This window comes from Coturnix japonica, chromosome 6, assembly GCF_001577835.2.
Source record: "Coturnix japonica isolate 7356 chromosome 6, Coturnix japonica 2.1, whole genome shotgun sequence".
Classification (NCBI taxonomy): domain Eukaryota; kingdom Metazoa; phylum Chordata; class Aves; order Galliformes; family Phasianidae; genus Coturnix; species Coturnix japonica.
Genome location: NC_029521.1, coordinates 24,426,172 through 24,443,835, shown reverse-complemented (window position 1 = coordinate 24,443,835; position 17,664 = coordinate 24,426,172). Strand labels below are relative to the sequence as shown.

General features: G+C 40.4%; 1 protein-coding gene across 6 annotated transcripts; it reads right to left on the bottom strand.

The window, feature by feature from the left end:
- Positions 1 to 626: 626 nt before the first annotated feature.
- Positions 627 to 16,440, bottom strand: PLEKHS1 (pleckstrin homology domain containing S1). 6 transcript variants are annotated; one of them, XM_015867320.2, is made up of 16 exons: positions 16,235 to 16,433; positions 15,283 to 15,441; positions 14,916 to 15,045; positions 13,941 to 14,032; positions 13,729 to 13,835; positions 13,214 to 13,348; positions 12,190 to 12,262; positions 11,603 to 11,710; positions 11,256 to 11,351; positions 7,924 to 8,031; positions 6,866 to 6,981; positions 5,196 to 5,381; positions 4,988 to 5,089; positions 4,642 to 4,777; positions 3,906 to 3,996; positions 2,473 to 3,497 (listed from the first exon to the last, which is right to left on the bottom strand). In XM_015867320.2, exons 3-15 carry the CDS (start codon positions 14,944 to 14,946, stop codon positions 3,928 to 3,930), a joined length of 1,359 nt encoding a protein of 452 aa, XP_015722806.1. In that variant the 5' UTR covers positions 14,947 to 15,045; positions 15,283 to 15,441; positions 16,235 to 16,433; the 3' UTR covers positions 2,473 to 3,497; positions 3,906 to 3,927. The 6 variants fall into 6 exon arrangements, with proteins under 6 accessions (XP_015722812.1, XP_015722806.1, XP_015722807.1 ...); XM_015867321.2 differs by having other exon boundaries at positions 2,473 to 2,920; positions 16,235 to 16,432; XM_015867326.2 differs by lacking the exon at positions 3,906 to 3,996 and having other exon boundaries at positions 627 to 2,920; positions 16,235 to 16,434.
- Between the last annotated feature and the right edge of the window lie 1,224 nt (positions 16,441 to 17,664).

Genomic DNA, 17,664 nt, shown 5'->3' with positions numbered 1-17,664 from the left:
GGTCCTGCTATTATTTCAGAGTGGGAAGGGTGAGACACAGTCAAGAAAACTTCTGTTGAGCTCACTGCTGTCAGACAGAGATGCAATTTCTCTTTAGGTGCTTTTCCTGAATGAAAGATTCACATCAACCTTGGTTGCCCTCTCATTTTCTTTCAATGATGCAATAAATTAGAAAATGATAAGGCACCAAAGGGAACATTTGAAATTCCAGTGGAATTTCTAGGAATGGCCTGAGATGCTCCAAGTTCCTTGCAGCCTGCTGGTCAGCCTGCAGGAGGGAAGGGGATGCCTGTGGAAAGGCACGTAATGGGGAAGGCTGATGGTCCCTGGGAAGCAAACCAAAGAAGCCCTCAGCACAACTCAGATTTTGTCATCAGATTCCCAGACCTCAAGGTAGATGGCCCTGTGGTTAAGGCTTTGTGCTGAGGATTCAGTTTGTGCTCTCCTTCTAATGTCCAGAAGAACAGGAAGGAAATACCCTTGTAAATATGATCGTACCCCTTAATGGGGCATGAAGTACTGGCTAAAGTTGTCCAACCCAGAGGACTTCTGTTCGTTTACTGCAGCTCTCTGTGAGCAGCAGACAACAGGATTGAGCTCCCTGTGGGAGCATTAGCTCTTGTTCACCCATGACTGTGCTCTCACATGTTCCTGTTGGGCACTAGGGTTGTCTTCTCCATTAGAATCAATTGGGCTCCCCAGAGCCTCCCCATGGTGCGGGGATCTGACATCCTTCCTCTCCTCCATTCTGCATCATGCTGGTCTCATGGAGATGTCTGCAGGAGATATCCTGGAAGCGAGAGCTGTTGACAGCATTGGATGTGATACTGGAGACCACTGTCATTGTAAGAGGCTACGTGCTCTGTTCCTGGAGATGGAGGCCCACTCTCTGGAGGTGCTCAATGTCAGATTGGCTGGAGCCCTGGGCAGTTTCATATGGTGGGTGACAACCTTGCCCACTGCAGGTAGGATGGAGCTGGATGTTCTGTAAGGTTCTAAGCTGTTCTATGATTCTGCAGGCACAGGTCACCCAGAAAATTGGGGATAAAACACTGACTGGTGCCTGGTGTCCTCAGGTCACCACTAATCCACTCTTCTGGGGTGTACAGGGTAACACTGCTGACCTCTATTGCAATTTCTCTTTTTATGCTTCTACGTGCTGAAAGCACAGCCCCACCAAACATGCCTAGCTGGGTACCCCAGGTCAAGGGGACTGAAAATCACACCATTCCTACACACTGTGGCTGGGCTCTGCACTGAGTAGAGCTTGTCTGTATCTCAGGTTGGGATGGACACAGGCAGGGTAGCACAGAACCCCTTCCTGGCTGGACTCATTCTGCTACTGTGCTTGTGCTCACTGATTAATATATGACCCCAGCCCTGGTTCTCAGTCACACTGTCCTCCAGAGGAGGTGCAGGGGCTGAATGGTCTGTGGTCTGTTTTGTGCTTTCTAGATAATGGGCATTGTGTTTTGTTGTTTTCACTTCACCACATCAGTTTTGGCACTTCTCTTCCTGTTAATTTCTATCCAAGACTTGCTTTTCTCCTGGATGGTTGCCACTTTTCTACTGGAGAAGGTACTAGAGATGTAGAAAGAGCATGATTCATATTTGGGAATTAAGGAGGAAATTAGCAAAAGGTAATAAACGAGCACAGCATGGGAATGCGCCATGAACTAACAGGCAGGGAACCAGCCTAAAGACACAGGAATAAAATACAGCTGGTGAGGAGCACATTAATTATTAAACACAGATCACGGAATCAGGCACAGAGCAATTCAAGCTTGCAGGTATTGCAGCTCTTCTTCCATGCCTGTAACTTTACGTTGCCAGTTGGTACAAGATGTCTTCAGGATTTGCAGCCTTCTGGCTGTGCTTTACAAAGATGAGCTATGCTGTGGGTTTACTGAATTTCATCTCATGACTATTTAAGCACCTGTGTCAGGAACCCTCCACAGGCCAGAAGCTGAGGCCATGTTTAACAGCACAGATCATACTGCAACAAGGAGTCACAACAATACCTGCTTCTAAGTGTCTGCTAACAGAGAACCTATAATATGCTACAGGTGGTTGTAAAGGATTAGCAGCTCCACACCAGCTGGCATGAGCTTAAAGAGTCTCTTCAGGAATTAAACAAGAGTGCTGGGTGATGCAATGCATGAAGGTATTTCCCTTTGCTATTGCTTCTAGACGCGATTTAGCAGAATTTGGCCATTCGAAGAAAGGTAACATTTCCACACTGGGGAAAAATGTTACAGAAATTTGTTCTTGTTTTTGAAGGGTAGGATTGTTTTGTTTTGTTTTGTTTTTATTATGATTTGTTTGGTGACTTATCTAGAAGCTACTGGGAGGTTATAGATTGTCTTTGGTGGGTGAGGAGGGACTGTATTGGAAGAAAAGTGAGGTAGTTAGGGAATGCAGTATGTGTTGTAAAGTGGTAAAGCATTTCTTAATTGCACATGCACAGACAACTTCAGACATCCTACCAGAATTTACTGTACTGATGTAACATCCACGTTATATGTCTAGCAAGTGTTGTGAATCAGACATTGTGTAAACATTCATCATTTGCATTTAACGTTGTGCAAATTGACATAATAATCAATTTATGTAACACTTCAGTAACTGCTTATAGAAGTACAGAAATAATCATCTCATTTTCTGAAGTACTCTAGAATCCTTCTGTGCTTGGGATCTCTGCTCCTAGACCTTTCTTGTCCAACAGTAATGTTCTCCCGTGGCTGAGAGGTGCTATGTGTGTCACTCAAAGTCTGCTTCATATGCAAGTTCTAGGGTGGTGGCTTCTTTCTTCTCACCACCACAAATGGTTTGGAGCTCCTCTTTGTTCCTTTCTGCTTGGAAATGATTGGAAACTCAGGAAGTTGCTTTAAGGCTGCCTCACCTCTTTCTTTGCTCATGGCTGGAAAAGGAGGTATTTGTTTTGCTGGTCAGCTTCATTTGAACAGTTTTGAGAAATGTTTCCCCCCAAAAAAACGTTGAAAGAAAATGCGCAGTAGAAAATAAAGCATTCCCCCTTTCCCACTGAAAACAGCAAGAAAAATCCTAATCATACAGAGACACAAGTCATGGAACAAGACAGGAGGGATTCAAGTTTTCTTTTCTGCAATTCAGAAGAAGAGTTTCTGCAAACCTCAGGCAGGAAAGGTTAAGTGAGAGTCATCAGCGGATACTTGTGACGAATCTGATTTGTGATTTCAGGATTCTGGCCTAGAGGTCTGCCTGTTACGGCAGATGGTTACAGAGCTGGAAGCAGCCCTGCATGGTGATGCCCTGGCCACCCCACCCAGCAGAGACTCCTTAGGTGCAAATGGATTTGTTAGGCTCAAAAAAAAAACGAACACCCAGCCTAGAGCAAAGGAATGACAGTAACTTTGGAGGAGAGCTCCTAAGGAATCACTTTTCTTCCATTCTCAGTCTCTGTTATTCCAGAACCAGGATTTCCTTCTGTCATTGTGCAGAATTCAGCATTAACAAGCCTTTGAACAAAACCGAAACAAATAGTAGAATATGATCCATCATAAGGAATAGACGTATCACACCCATCTCAAAAGCAGAGATGGGCTGTGGAAACATTGAGTGTGAGAACTATTATTTGAATAGGGATAGAGACTGAATTGGTTATACGAATGTTTTTGTTTCTTTCAAGTTACTGGTGCTATTTTCATCTGAAGCTAAATAACAGAGATAGATACATATAGGAAAAACACAACCATTCATTGCACCAAAACAAGTTATTAAGACATAAAAAGAATTTTTTTCTATTCATCATCCTTAACAACAAAATCTGTCTGTCATCTCTGGGTACAGAGAAGGTACAGAATACCTCTATATGATACGTATTCCATTCCTCTCCCTGATGCTTTCCCTTAAATTTTGGCACTTACTTCATTGACATCTTTTTTTTTTTCAGGAACATGAGCAGCCTTTAACATGGAAGGTATCTGAATGTGGAATCCTACAAACAGTAAGTTTCACCTTAAAAAGAAAAGGTAGGAGACACTGCTTTACAGATTGTTACTAATGATAAATATTTGTGCTGCCATCTGACTTGTGTTGTGGCAAGCTAAGTAAAAAATATCCTGGTTAGAGAGACGAATTGTAGTTTTTCTTTCTTGCTGAAACTGGCTTTTCTTTAGGTGGCAACAATATCTAAAGACCTCAAGTTTCTCAGCAAAATTAAATATAAAGATATTCCTGTACGGTTCAAAGAACTTCAGTATTGAAATAGGAGCCTATCTCAGGGAGACACAGGTATCTACATGTAGCAGAGTACTGCAGCGTTAAGGTATCACTTGGAAATTTCCTAGTTTTCAATTTGTAAGATATAGGCAAAAAATACCAACCAACTTTAATTTAAATTTTGGGTTGCACAGACTTTCAGATCAAGATCTCAAACACATTACATGCAGATCTTGCCATTCCCCGAGTGACACAGGACTAAGAAGCGCTATGCTGAGAGATGCTGAGGGGCTGTTTAGTACAGAGGTCATTCATACCACAGTCAAAACAGAATGAACCGGTTTGAATAAAGTCATTTGAAAGGCAAGAAGCATCTTGCTTTCTTGCATTCTGATTTGGTGCAATTCATTTAACTGTCACTTTGAGGTTAGCTAAGCATACCTCCTTTTGTGTGGACCTGCTGATGAACAAGGAAGCCTCCTCCATGTTCTGTGGCTGTAGACCATTCACAGCCACTATATGGTCTCCATGGTTAAATAAGCATCCCAGTCGGCAAGGGCCAGTCCACTGTGAGACGCTAACATATAAGGAGAACAGACAACAAATGAATTATAAGGGATATACAATTACTGGTTACAGTTAGCAGAACGGAAAACAGGATTGCACTTATGGCATTGCCCTCTGGAAATGGCACTTAGGCTGTGTGACTTTACAACTTCTTGATCTTGGTAGCAAGTGTCACTCATTCACCCTTGACAGTCACCATTGCACAAGATCCAGGACTTACCATATTTGTCCTGCTGCTTCTGTAAGTTTTAGGTAACTGTTAATATCTGCCAGGGGGACCAAAATATCCAACTCTTGCAGTTGTGTCTTATCTGTAACTTGACTGTGAGAGAAAACATTAGAGATCAGGCACCCTCTTACTTGTACCTCAAGTGGAACCTAAAGACATATCTGTCTTCTTAGCAACAAGAAACGGGGGAGGCACTTACCTGAGCAGTATAGACAACTGAACTACTGAAAGTGGTGATGAGTTTTGCCTTCTTTTGAGGAAAGACTGCTGTGTGGTGCTTTCTGGGATTTCTATGTCTGTGTCTGCTTCCAAGTTGCTTGGACTTGTGTTGTTTTCCAGGCTTTTGGGAGGAGAATGGACCCTGTCATGTCTGCACGTTAGCCTACTGAAAAAGGAATGGTGATAAAAAATGAACTGGTTTAGCCACTCCAGACACTCCTGCTGGATCAAATAGCTGTCAGTGAAGAAAAGAATAACAAGTTCTTGTAGAATATCCAGTGGGCAAAATTACAGCTAAGTAAAATAAACTGTCCTTCTAAAAACGGGCCATAAATCCTAAAATAAACCTTTTCAGTATTTAAAGACTATTTATTAAGCCCAAAAACATTTATTAAGCTAACAACATACTTTTACAAATAAGTGAGTACAGATTGTTGCCCTTGGCTTTACCACCTTATGTGGGGATGTAACGCTGTCCTCTGAGGGATACAATGACTCAGATAGGCTTGAATACTGAGGTTATTTGATGAGGCTTGTAATGCCTGTAGTTAGCTCCCTTATTCACCTTGAACAAGGTTTGGGTTAGTAGCACATGGACTCCAATGGCATAGAATTGTGATGTATGTATAGTGAACTCTTCCACAAAGACTCCTAAAAATGCAGATGAACAAATTTATTGTAATAATCTGCATTTCTGACTGCCTCCCACTATGTGAAATAAGACCTGTCTGTCTGTAGGTGGCAGGACATAGCAAGTGCTATAGACAAGCCCTTTGGCTCATCACTGTCACGCAGTTATAATGTAGGCACTCATTTTTTTTCAGCCTGCCATTCTGTATTTTACTGGTTGTAAAGTTTCCTGGTGACACCACAACTGTGAAGCAATGTCTTTGTTTCTGACATACCAAATGCTACACCCTCAAAGTACACAGCATCACACCTATACTTTGGGAAATGGTAGGAAGAAGTTGGTCTCCTAGAGCTAACATTGCATCTGTCATGGTTACACTGTTGACAGCATCTTACTGGGAAAACTAGGAGCTAATGCTACCAGTCTTCAGCCTTTTTTAACTAAAAAATACAAGTTTATTTGCAGGGAGCCTGTCTGAATTGTTGCTGGAACTTGGCTGAGATGTGTGCTGTTATGTCCTTAAGGCCTGGATTAAGTATCAGTCAACAAAACCTGCTGAGCCTCTTGTCAGAGCCTGTCTAAATGCATGAGTTGAAATGTGAGTTTAAATTTCACTGTGATGAGTTTGAAGTTTGCTCTGGTATTTCCACAAGCCTCAAACGTTCTGAACCAAGACAGAAAGAAAAACCCATTCAAATGAGATGCAGCCTTCAGGTACTGTTGTATAAATACTGTGAACAACAGCTCTATCTCTACCCCTTGTAGTTTGCAAAGCTTTAATGGAGATGCTTAATGAAGGGTTGAAACATTTGATTTTCCAAAATAACAGCCAGGTACTGGAATGGGCTGCCTAGGGTGGTGCTTGAGTCACCTTCCCTGGAGGTGTTCATGAAAGGTTTAGGTATTGCACTGAGGGATGTGGTTTAGTAGGGAAATATTGGTGGCAGAAGGACAGTTGGACTTGATGATCCTGGAGGTCTTTTACAATGTTGGTGATTCTATGATTCTATGTTACTTACAGTGACTTCATTGACACATAAGCATTCTCCTTTACTGTCTGCCTTTGCTGTGGCTCCTCTTGTACAGGTATATCAGGCTCGGCTGTAGGGTCAGTCTCCAATATTTCACTATTGCACTGTTAGAAACACAAAACAGTATTAAGAAATAAATATTCTTGCTCTGTCTATGGAAAAAAAGAATCTCAGCACTGTTTTGTACAGTGCTTGTGCTGTTTAAGACCATTAGTTAGTACAGCTGGTTTCCCTCAAATAACTCACTTCCCAGAAACTGCAAGCTAGAAATGTAGTTAAAACTTAGAAATTCATGCTGTCTGGGGTAATAGATACTATCTTTTAGGTTGGAAAATAACCAGCTATATTCTCAGGTATGACCACTTAAAATTTGGTAACTTTAATTTAGGAAAGTCTTTCAAAAAGATTATATATGTATTTTTTAATTTATTTCATTTAAACATTAAGTTGTTAATGCCCCTCAGGTATCTGTACACACTTTGGAGAGAGGCAGTGACTTCTGCAGAAGCCTGCTTGGCTTAATGAGCTTCTCTTGACTACTGACTGTATGGGAAACCCTGGGAAATGAGCCTCTTAAATTCAGTGCCAGTATTTAAGATTACCAGTATGATTCTTTCCGCTCCCTTCTTTCACACTGAAATTCACACGTTGAAATGTTTCCCAGCATTTAAAAATTACTGCTTGGTTTTACACCACTTACTGGTGCTACTGATTTAAAATAGCACTAAAAATAATGTGTAGTTAGTGCTGTTTTCATTTTTTACTACAACAGACGTCGATACAACTGACAAACATCATTTTACAACAGTTTGAAGAATTTCAACAAAATCAGCAGCATGTTTTGTCAAAATGCCACTTAGCAGAAAGACCCTTAAACTTTAGCCTTTTCTTCTTGTACACTTTAGAGCTTTATTACCTATTGCTTTACCTACGTACTTCTTTGGCAAGATATTAGTGGTTCCTCATATGAGTTCCTCTTTGGGTCTTAATGCTTGTCCGTCTCCCTAGAGCTATTAACAAAACAGAACTCACAGCTAATATACTACCTGTGCTAAAAGGCTGCTGGGAGTTTGGTAATAAGGTTCTTCATCCTTTTCAAGATCTTCGTTTGAATCTGATGACAGATTTTCCTCAGTCTTTCCCAGATGTTTATCCTGTGAAAAGAACGTTTTTATTTGAACAGGTTCACCTCTATGGGTTGTTTAACACTTTTTTTTTTTGCCATTTCATAATGAATGTCCACAGGAAACACATGCACAAAATTAGGCACTGGTATTACTGGTTTATCTCCTAGATGGATTTGTGGTAACTAGGCAGTTGCAATTGATTTCATGTTCAAAACCTGTTATTTTATTTAAAAATCAAGTGGGCTGAATAATATATGTATGATTTTGCATGCTTTTATGTGCTTACGGGCAAAACTCCTATTCATCTTAAAGCTCTTACACTAGGAAAAAAATCTATGGGAAATCTAGAAGTGGATTGGGAGATATTTGTCACTTTCAAGCAGCTTTTAAATATTATTGAGTATAGAATGCATTTGGGACTTCACTGACTAATGGAAAGTTTATAAACTCTCATTTTTAGAACATAGTCCAGGAGGCTGAAGATCTGATACTGAATCCTTTATGTCCTGAATGATATTCTCACAGGTTCATTAATAACTGAGTTATTAAGTCTGCGGCTATTTGGTAAGTCAAGGAGAAATTAATCCTTCCACAAACCTTTCTAAATACAAATCAGTCATTTTAATGTTTCTTTGTAGTGAAAAGTATAGTAATTAGAATTTTGCTGCCTCCCAATGCAATTCTCCATGCCATGTTTGCAATGCAACCATTTCTAATCTTCTACTTAGATCCTTGGTTTCCATGGTGATCATTTTAATAATTGCTAAATATGCCACAGAATATATTACTGTTTTCAAGGTAAAGTAAATTAAACTAATTACTCTCTTAGATGTAAAGAGAAAAAACTGATGTTGAATAGAAATGTAAGATGATGAATGTATTTTTGTTCTCTGTTGGTGTAAATGACACAAAAAGAAGCCCACGCTGCAGCAGTCAGAACAAACCAATGACAGGTCCTTCAAGAAGTGCAAAACAAAACTCCTTTGGGAACACAGACTGGCTCCGTGGTCATGACCTGAAGTCATGAACAAGTTTTCAAGTGATGTCTTGTGGGGGTTTTGGGCCAATCAAACTTGTTAATGCTTGGGGAAGAGGGAAAAGAGGAGGTGATATTAAGACTTGAGATCCTCCAATTCCTATGAAATCTCAGAGTAGACATCACTCATCAGCTTTCCAAACTGAGCTTTTGATTGCTGACAGTGGCCACTTTTAGCAAATGTCTTTCTCCACATCATCATCACAGACTATGGGGAACAATGGAGAAGGTTAAACAGCAGCATCACTGCATTTTCTTGAAGTAGTTTGATGACATCTGTGTTCCTCTGAATGTTTTACAACCAGTGAGTTATGGAGGAAACTGGCTATGGCAAAAAATGTGAATGATACCTGGAAATCATCTGGGTAATTGTTAGTTTTGGGCTCCTTGGTTCTCCTTGCTGCCCTGAATTTCTCTTTCAAAAAATCATGTCCATCATTTACTGGTACCTTGGCCAGTATGTCTAGATACCTGTCATACAGTGTGATGCAAATTAGGATTCCTTATTTTGATGCATTTCAGATATTAAAGGCCGCATGTGCAAATAGCTACTACTCAGTTGCTGAGTCAGGTCTGGTTTGGTATCTCAAAAACATGGGTTGAAAGGGAACCAAATTCTCAAAAGCATTCCTGGGTAGCTGGGTCCCAAGAAGCCCATTTGCATGAACAGTGGCTTCTGACCACTTTTCAAGATCAGGGCCTGGATGATGGAACTGCCAATTAAAAGCAAAACTAATCAGACAATAGAAATGAAGAGTCATACTTCTAACAGGAAGTAAATACAAAGGCTTAATGTGGAAGTCAGCTGTCTGGACATCACTGAGCAGAGAATAGATCCAGAGATGTTAGCGGATGTTAAACTTGTGAGTCAAGTGTAATATTTTTATCAAACGCAGAAACATTTTTACTCCTTGTTAGCTGTACGGCAAGGTTATTTATTATGACACATGCTGAAACAATATAAGCTTCCTGATACTCCCTTTGCTTCAGGCTAAAGAGAACAGGAAAATCCAAATTCCTTATCTTTGAATGTTTCTTGTCAGCCTGTCCTACTCTGGCCAGCTACATATAATATGTGCTCTCAGAGTCACTGTGAGTATAAAAAGTAAATGAATAAGACAGAAATGACATGTATAGGAGAGAAGCAGAAAGAGAGCCTTGGTACAAATCCAAGAGTAGCAGTAGCTCAAGTCAAACTAAGAGCTAACACAATGCATTTCAGAGCTCAGATTCATAACTGAGTGATCGCGCTTTCACAAATTACAGTGCTTCAGCTGAACTATTACAACAACCCATGGCACTGCAATGTAATTTCAGTTATTTTCACTTCAATCCACTAAATCAAACTGTATTATATCATACTTGCTGCCAGCCTGTACAAATAGATTTTGATTGTAGCATGTGATTTGTTCTACTGTTAGCTGTGATAGCAGAATAGATTCTTTCCCTATATCTCAGCTCCTCCAGATCATAGTCCAGTGCATATACTGCCAATAAAGATAGGTTTATACTCAATCGCCAAACTGCACACTGGTGTAGTTGTGCTGTCAGTTCTGTCAGCTGCAGTAAGGGCAGTAACCCAGGACAGAGGGTGACTGACAGGCATCTGAAACTGCTGCAGATCTTTTTGTTCAGGGAACATAGGTCAGAACGCTTTGTTAATAATCCATGGTAGCACACATCATTCTTTTCTTCTTTTTTTTTTAATACTTCTTGTCAGATATGGAAACTAAATTACTGGAAGTCATATTTATAATGATACGATGTCAGCTTTAAGGAGTACTTCAGTCTGATTTTGTTCTGTAGCTTGATTACTCTGATTCAACCACTGCTTGTAGAGGCTGTAGAAGGAAGCTATTTCAAAGAGTGTAGCACAGCTGAGAAATATGACAGGAGAGACAAGCAGTGCAGCTTCATAGTAGTCTTCTATGAAACCTGGGAGAGCTGCCTCAAGTTGCAATCACTGCATGGAAACTCTGAGGATCTGCCCTCAAGGAACAAAGTAAACAAAGGGTATTTAAAGCAAGTTCTCGGAAGATTATTTTCAGTGCTAAATTGAGACAACTGACTGGCTACCTTTAAGAAGCCCTTATAATGAAAGCCAGGTCAGTGTGCTGGGAAAGTAGGTGAATAAACAATAGCTACAGACAGTCAGGTGACATGAGAGCCAGTAGTCACTAAGCAAGTCAAGAGCAATTTTATTTGTTGTGCTCACCAGTCTTTGAAAAACTCCCTGTGGTGAGTCACTCTGAGCCTGATGAGGGCCAGGATCTGAATTTGGCCTGTTCTTATCTTCTGAGGGACCATCAACCTGTATACAGAAGAAAAAAATGTTGTCTCCTAAAGATACGCTGGAGATGCTTTACCTGCATTCAGCTTCCTCTATCAAAGCTATTTGAGCACAACTTTGTGACTACAGAAACCAACACCTCTTTGGCAGCTATTCATTCTGACACCAAAGGACTAAGACTTTCTATTTAAATGTTGAGAGGGAATATCTGAAAGGCACAGATCCACCCTTGGCAGCAAAACTCATTATTTAAAGATGGGTAAGCCATTTACCTTCAGGTAGCTTTGCCTTCCCAGGGAATCAGTTGTATCTATAGAACTGGAGAACAACGGCATAGAGAAGGACCGGCTTTTGACTTCTGAATTTGCAAGAACTTGGTTCTAGGAAAAAAAAGGTAACAGCAAGGTAAGACAGACAGCTGAAGGGCTGGATCCAGAGCTGGCAGGGTCTCCAACTGGTTCACAGCACTGACAGGCTAGATATGTATCACTTTGTAAAACAGCATGTACATATAGCCAAAAAGCAAGCAGAAAGAATCACACACACCTTCTCACAGTAACACATCAAAGGTACAATTCATTGTAGCACAATGTCAGTCATTTCCTAATTTCCATGTGTCTTACTCTTCAAAGAGATGTATTCAATGTAAGAACAATCCCCATGCAAACAGACTATGCAATGCCTGCTTAATGCTTAAGCCTGGAGTACAGGATTTGTGTGGAAAATTAATTTCTGATTAATCAAGGCAAGGGACAACTGATAAGGCCAAAAACAGGACAAGAAAATTCCTTGCTTTTGCATAGGTTTCTAACAAGATTGCAAAATTCTTTCTTTAAAATCAAGCTTAGTAACATGTCACCTGAGGGCAGCATCCACCTCTTTTGGCCTCCCTGATGGAAGATATGGCCGTGACCCAATCCTCTATTTCCATCCTGTGGGTTAGAATAATAGATATTAACACCTAATCCTAGGTACAACACAGGGAAAACCTGTTTGCTCACCTACTTCCTCTTATAAGCCTAAAATAATGGCTGTTGAAACCATCAAGGAAAATCAGCACCTTCCGTTTGGGAGATGGATGGAAAAACTTGGCCTCAAAAATGTGCAGCCCAGGCACAAAAGATATGGCAAGGCTTTTGTAGGGGAGGTGCAATGGTGCTTTCTGCTTCGTTTTGTGTATAGTGCTGTTCAGCTGGTCTTGCTCTAAAGATGGGGCTCAGAAATGCAAGCAGGGTGAAACATTCATGAAAGCACCCCTGAAGCCCTGTTCTGTGCTTCGAGTGGGTTTCATTGGATTAATTCTACATTACTTCCTATGGAGCCTGGCTGTGAGAGCAGTGCCCTGGGTGAAGGCGTGGAATGGAATGCTCAAGTGGCACAGAGGTATGTGTTTTGCTTCTGTGCTTATCAGCATTTCACACATCAGGTGCTCTTCTCCTTTAGGGCAGAAAAACCTCACCGTGCCTGTAGCTGGGAAAGCAAAGAGAACTGGGAGGCTCCGGTGGAGAAGTGCTGTGCCAAATGTCCTGCTTCACTGAGCGGACCACCTGGACTGTAGTGATTCCTGCCCTGCTGCAGGCTGGATTGCAGTGAGCAGAGCAGCTTGCAGGTAGGCCCTGAGCTACTACTTTTGAGATCAGCCTTCTCTCCCAGCTGGTTCAGCTGTCTGTAACAGCAGGAAATTAACCCAGGCAAGGGAAAAGTGGCATAGAAGAGAGCAACTTTCCTTTGGATCATCCAGCTAAGCCACTTTGGCCCAGGTTGCTCAGACACAGGAAGAGATGGGAGCTGCCAGTCAGAGGAGTGGGATCATGCCTTGGGGCAGTATTGCAGCTACATGAGCTGTAATATCACATTGCATTCACACATCTCTCTCAGCCTACCCGCTCTTCCCAATGAGGTAGTAACGTCTGTTTTCAGTAGTGATTGATATCACTTCTTCTGGACAGCATCTGAACATCTTCCTCACAGTTGCCATTATTTCAGAATTTCTGATGCCGATTTCTAGACTTATGATCCTGTGAAGACAACCACATGAAATACTCAACCATACATGCATGCAAACATACCCTTCTTTGCAGTGTGAGAAACATCTTCTGCGTTAGGAATACAGCCTTTGGGATCATGGAACCAACCTGTCTGCTTTGCAGGTGCATCACCGCAATTGCTCAAATGAATGTATAAAATTTCATCAAAATATTTAGGATTTTTACTACTTCATACATCATACACTGTAAGTTGTATCTTAGGCCTACAAGATCCCAAGGGAATCCTTCATTGTCTTCAGTAGGATTTAGTCAAGAACCTCAATCAGGAACAAGAGCCTGTACAATTAGTGGTCAATTAAGATGGGTGATAAAAGATTTAAATTAAAAAATGATGTATTTCAGTTACATACTGATCAACAGCTATGGAGCCTTTCATGCACATTCCTTTTAGGTACTTCAGGATGTAATCACCCTTGTTGGATTTGGACAGGATGAAATAACGCCTTTTCCAGGAATTCTGCCAAAGAAAAAGTCAGTTGTCTCTTGTTAAAACTCAGGATAGTAGAAGTATCTGATGTTTGGTGCGAGACTACTGGAATATGACTGATCTGTGTTCATGTACCTTGGAGTTGATAAGATGAAGAGGTGGTGACTTGATGAAGAATCCATGCTTGAAAACTCCACCTTCAGGGCAAAATGGGTTTTGAGCTTCTACTAATCAAAGAGAAATGAATGGCACCGTCACTCTATTTGTTGCCAATTAATCTCTTAAAAGAACCTCCTCGAACTGAAAACTGTTGCTGAGCACTTGGTTCCTGAGCTTAAATGACCATAAAGCACGTTCAATTAGGGAAGAGAAACACAAATCAATGCTATAAAATACAGCACCTGGCCCTGCTTCTTTGATGTCACTGTTACTGCTGACAACAGGCCAAAGCTGTCAGCAAATGATAGATGTAATATACTGTGTTGGAGGAGGTGGCTCAAAAGACATAATGAAGCATTGTCTTATTTAAAGTTCTTATTTAACTTCTTGGGTCTGGTCTTAATTAACTTCCTCTTAAGCAAGGCAATCTTGTTCTATTTTTTTTAAGCCATAACCCTGATATGACAAGTTAATACTTTTAAAGAATCCAGTGACTGAAGAAAGGGCAGTCAACCTCCAACAGTCTAGTACAAGTTCTGGGAAAGATGGCAATACATCAACAGCCAGCTTTGTGGAGAGAAACGCTTCTGAGATCCCATTTACTACTGACTTCAGTGGAGGTAAGACTTCATGGTTAGTGTCTTAGAGCTACTGACATATCGTCCAGTTCCCAGTTAATTCTTAAGGATTTTCATGTTTTTAGAAAAGTCAGTCCAATCTGTGTGTCAGGTACAAGAAGGATTCTGTTATAATGGGAAATGCTGCATTTAGGACAGATTCTTTAAGGGAGGGAGCAGAGGGGTAGAATTATCACAATACACCATTTTTACTATTTAAAACAAAATCCCTGGCAGCTGGAGGCAAAAGAGAATAGTATCAAATATGACAAGAATGTTTTGCAACCTCATTCAGTCTTACCACTAACAGGCCATAGTAAATGAAATATTGTACCTTCAGAGTTTTTTCTATTTCTCAAAGCCATCCTGTTTATTCTTTTTACTGAGATGGGAAAGAAAAAACCTTGAAGCTAATTCCTTTCACTCTTTCTTGCTGAGCAACATTTCACAGCACACACGGTTGCCTGAGAAAATAACAAATATCTCAGAAATGTTTGTTTTCACAGTGATGGTTAAACTACAGGAAATTAAACAAATTCCCTAAGAAACTACTGATACAGCTATAGTTATTATTCATTTAAATATATTACTATCTATAATAAAATAGTATATTATAAAGTTATCTATTATGTGCTATAAAATTACATTTTAATCTTAAATCGTAAAGATAAATTGATGCATTACAAAATCTGTTAACTTACATGATTCAGAGGGATGATTTGCTCAGGGTGTGAAGAGACCCACCAACAGAATTGCATTTTGCCACTTCCCTTGCAGGAGCCACCCCAGCTGTACCCTAGGAACATTGCATTGCACCCGTTTCTGGCACTGCCTTGGCAGCAAGATAAGCTCTATGTGCCCTGAAAGTGCAAGAACACAGTGGTGTGCATCTTTCAGAAGGTAAAAAGTGGCTTTAGTTACTTTGACACAACTTAGACTGTGGACTTTCTGCTGTAAATGTGAACAACCATTACTAGAGAACTCTAAAGCATTTCTGCTTATGCTTTTTTTAGGGGAATCAGTACAGTTTTGCCTCTTTTGGAGAATCTTGTACAACTCTTTGGTTCTACAGTCACTGGGACAGACTGTTACAAAATGTAATGCCTAGGTTTTCCATCTATTGCTTAAAAAGAAGGGGAAAATAGGACAAAAAATTATTTCCAAAACTAAAAACAACTGCACAAAAAGTGAATGCTTTTTTCCAGTAGCAGGGAACACATCTAATGTTGTAGTGAAAGGCAAAGTATTATTCATCACATAGTCTCATGTAGTTCTCAGTAAGATCAGGATTTCCAAGTGGAAAGATGAGAACTCATGAGATTACAGCAAACTTTTCATCACTGCTGCCTCACTGCATTTCGGAAAAGAAGTTTTAAGTGTGTTTAATCATTCTTTTCACTCTCAATGGAGGAAACCTATTAAGCACGTTATGTTTAATTCAGAACAAACAATACCAATTCTGTGATTATACCCCACCAGATTTTTGTATACTCGACATTCAGAGATTTGATTGATTTCAAACTCTTGGAAATGCAGCAAGGCACTTCAGTCAAAAATGCAAATAAAGCACTGCAAGTGAGTAAGAAGTGCGCTATTATAAACCTTCGATAATATAATGCCAAGATAAGGAAAACAAAGTGCATTAATACTTACAGGCAAATGTCTTTATAGCGAAGAAGGTCTTAGAGGAACGCACCGTTAAACATTTCCAGATTTCCTGTATTGTTTTCTGCGGCTAAAGACGATGTGTCCTCACCCTGCACTGTGACTGCTGACTTATAGCTGGTGTATAAACACAAACACCCTGAAATATGACCCACAAGGAAATTCCAGTTTCTGCCCGGAGAAGCAAATTAAAGACTGTTCTGAAAGGGGAAACCCAGATTAATATTCACTTACAAACAATTTAAAAATGCCCTTTTGTGGTAGTCGTGAATGTCTCCCAAGAGGAAAAAAAAAGCCTGGAGATACTTTTTATTCTTTTAAACTGGTTTCTAAATAGGCCCTTTCTTTCCCACAGAGCTGTGCCTGGGAGATCATATCCACTCGTGATTGGGAGAGAGAGTAACATTAAGAACAATAAAATGATCACACAGTGCCATAAAATGTTACCAAGTTTTGATTACTAAATAAGAAAACACAAAGTGGAACAAGCTTTCTTATCCTACCTATGCCCTAACCATACTTTTATTGCAGGGTCAATGTCTGTCCTGGTTATAGGAGACTTTGTGCATTCTCTCCAGAGACATCCAGCATGTCATTAATGAGAATGATTTTTAGCTGTTCAGCTATTCCTGCTATAACAGAAATGCTTTTAGACGAAAAAGATTTTTAAATTTGAATGGGAAATAAACTGAAATGCCCTGAAGCTTATAAGTCACAATTCAGTCATCTGGCATTGCTCAAGTCACAGGGTCAGGCTTCCTTATTCTGAAGGTGTTCCTGCAGGCTAAATAATATTAATGCTTCTTGGACATGATCTAAAGTAATGCTCCATCTAGCAGAGACGTGGGCCCCTACACAAGGGAATAATGTTTTTCTCTCAAAGATATCTTTCCAAGTTGCTTTCCTCTCTGGCAGTGTCTTCATGTATTTTATGCCTGGTCTTTGTATACTTCACGTACTGGACAAGCCTGGGAGTTGCTTAAGATTCAGCCTTTATTTCTTCCCTTTTCTGTAAATCAGATATAGAATTGCTGTGCTCCTTTGTTCTATGTTAGCATTTCTTTTTTTCCAGGAAACCTTTGGTCTACCAGGAGAGATCTCTTAAAAGCTGATAGTACCGATTTGCATGCTGCATTAGAGAGCTTCAGATAACATTACTGTTTTGCCTTTCTTCTTATGGATACAGCTACTGCTTCACTTGTTAGTTGGAAATTCCCAAGCTGTCCATATTTAGTGTCCATAAGAGTAAATGTACAACAAGATCTGGTAAAGACCTGCTCTGTCCACCCTTTTTTAAGACATCACATCAAATTGGGGAAAGAAGCTTTTCCTACTGCTAGAGTAAACTAACCAATGCTAACCACTTCTTATTCCTTGTCACTGCTCACAGGGAACCTCACCAGCCAAAGCTGAACCAG

Excerpts from the sequence above, each read along its gene's own strand:
- PLEKHS1 (XM_015867320.2), bottom strand. The coding sequence starts at position 14,946 with ATGGCTTTGAGAAATAGAAAAAACTCTGAAG. Across the intron at positions 5,382-6,865 it reads TATGTGTCAATGAAGTCACT|TAGGCTAACGTGCAGACATG; the intron begins GTAAGTAACATA and ends TTCCTTTTTCAG. Across the intron at positions 5,090-5,195 it reads CAGTTGTCTATACTGCTCAG|TCAAGTTACAGATAAGACAC; the intron begins GTAAGTGCCTCC and ends TTTCTCTCACAG.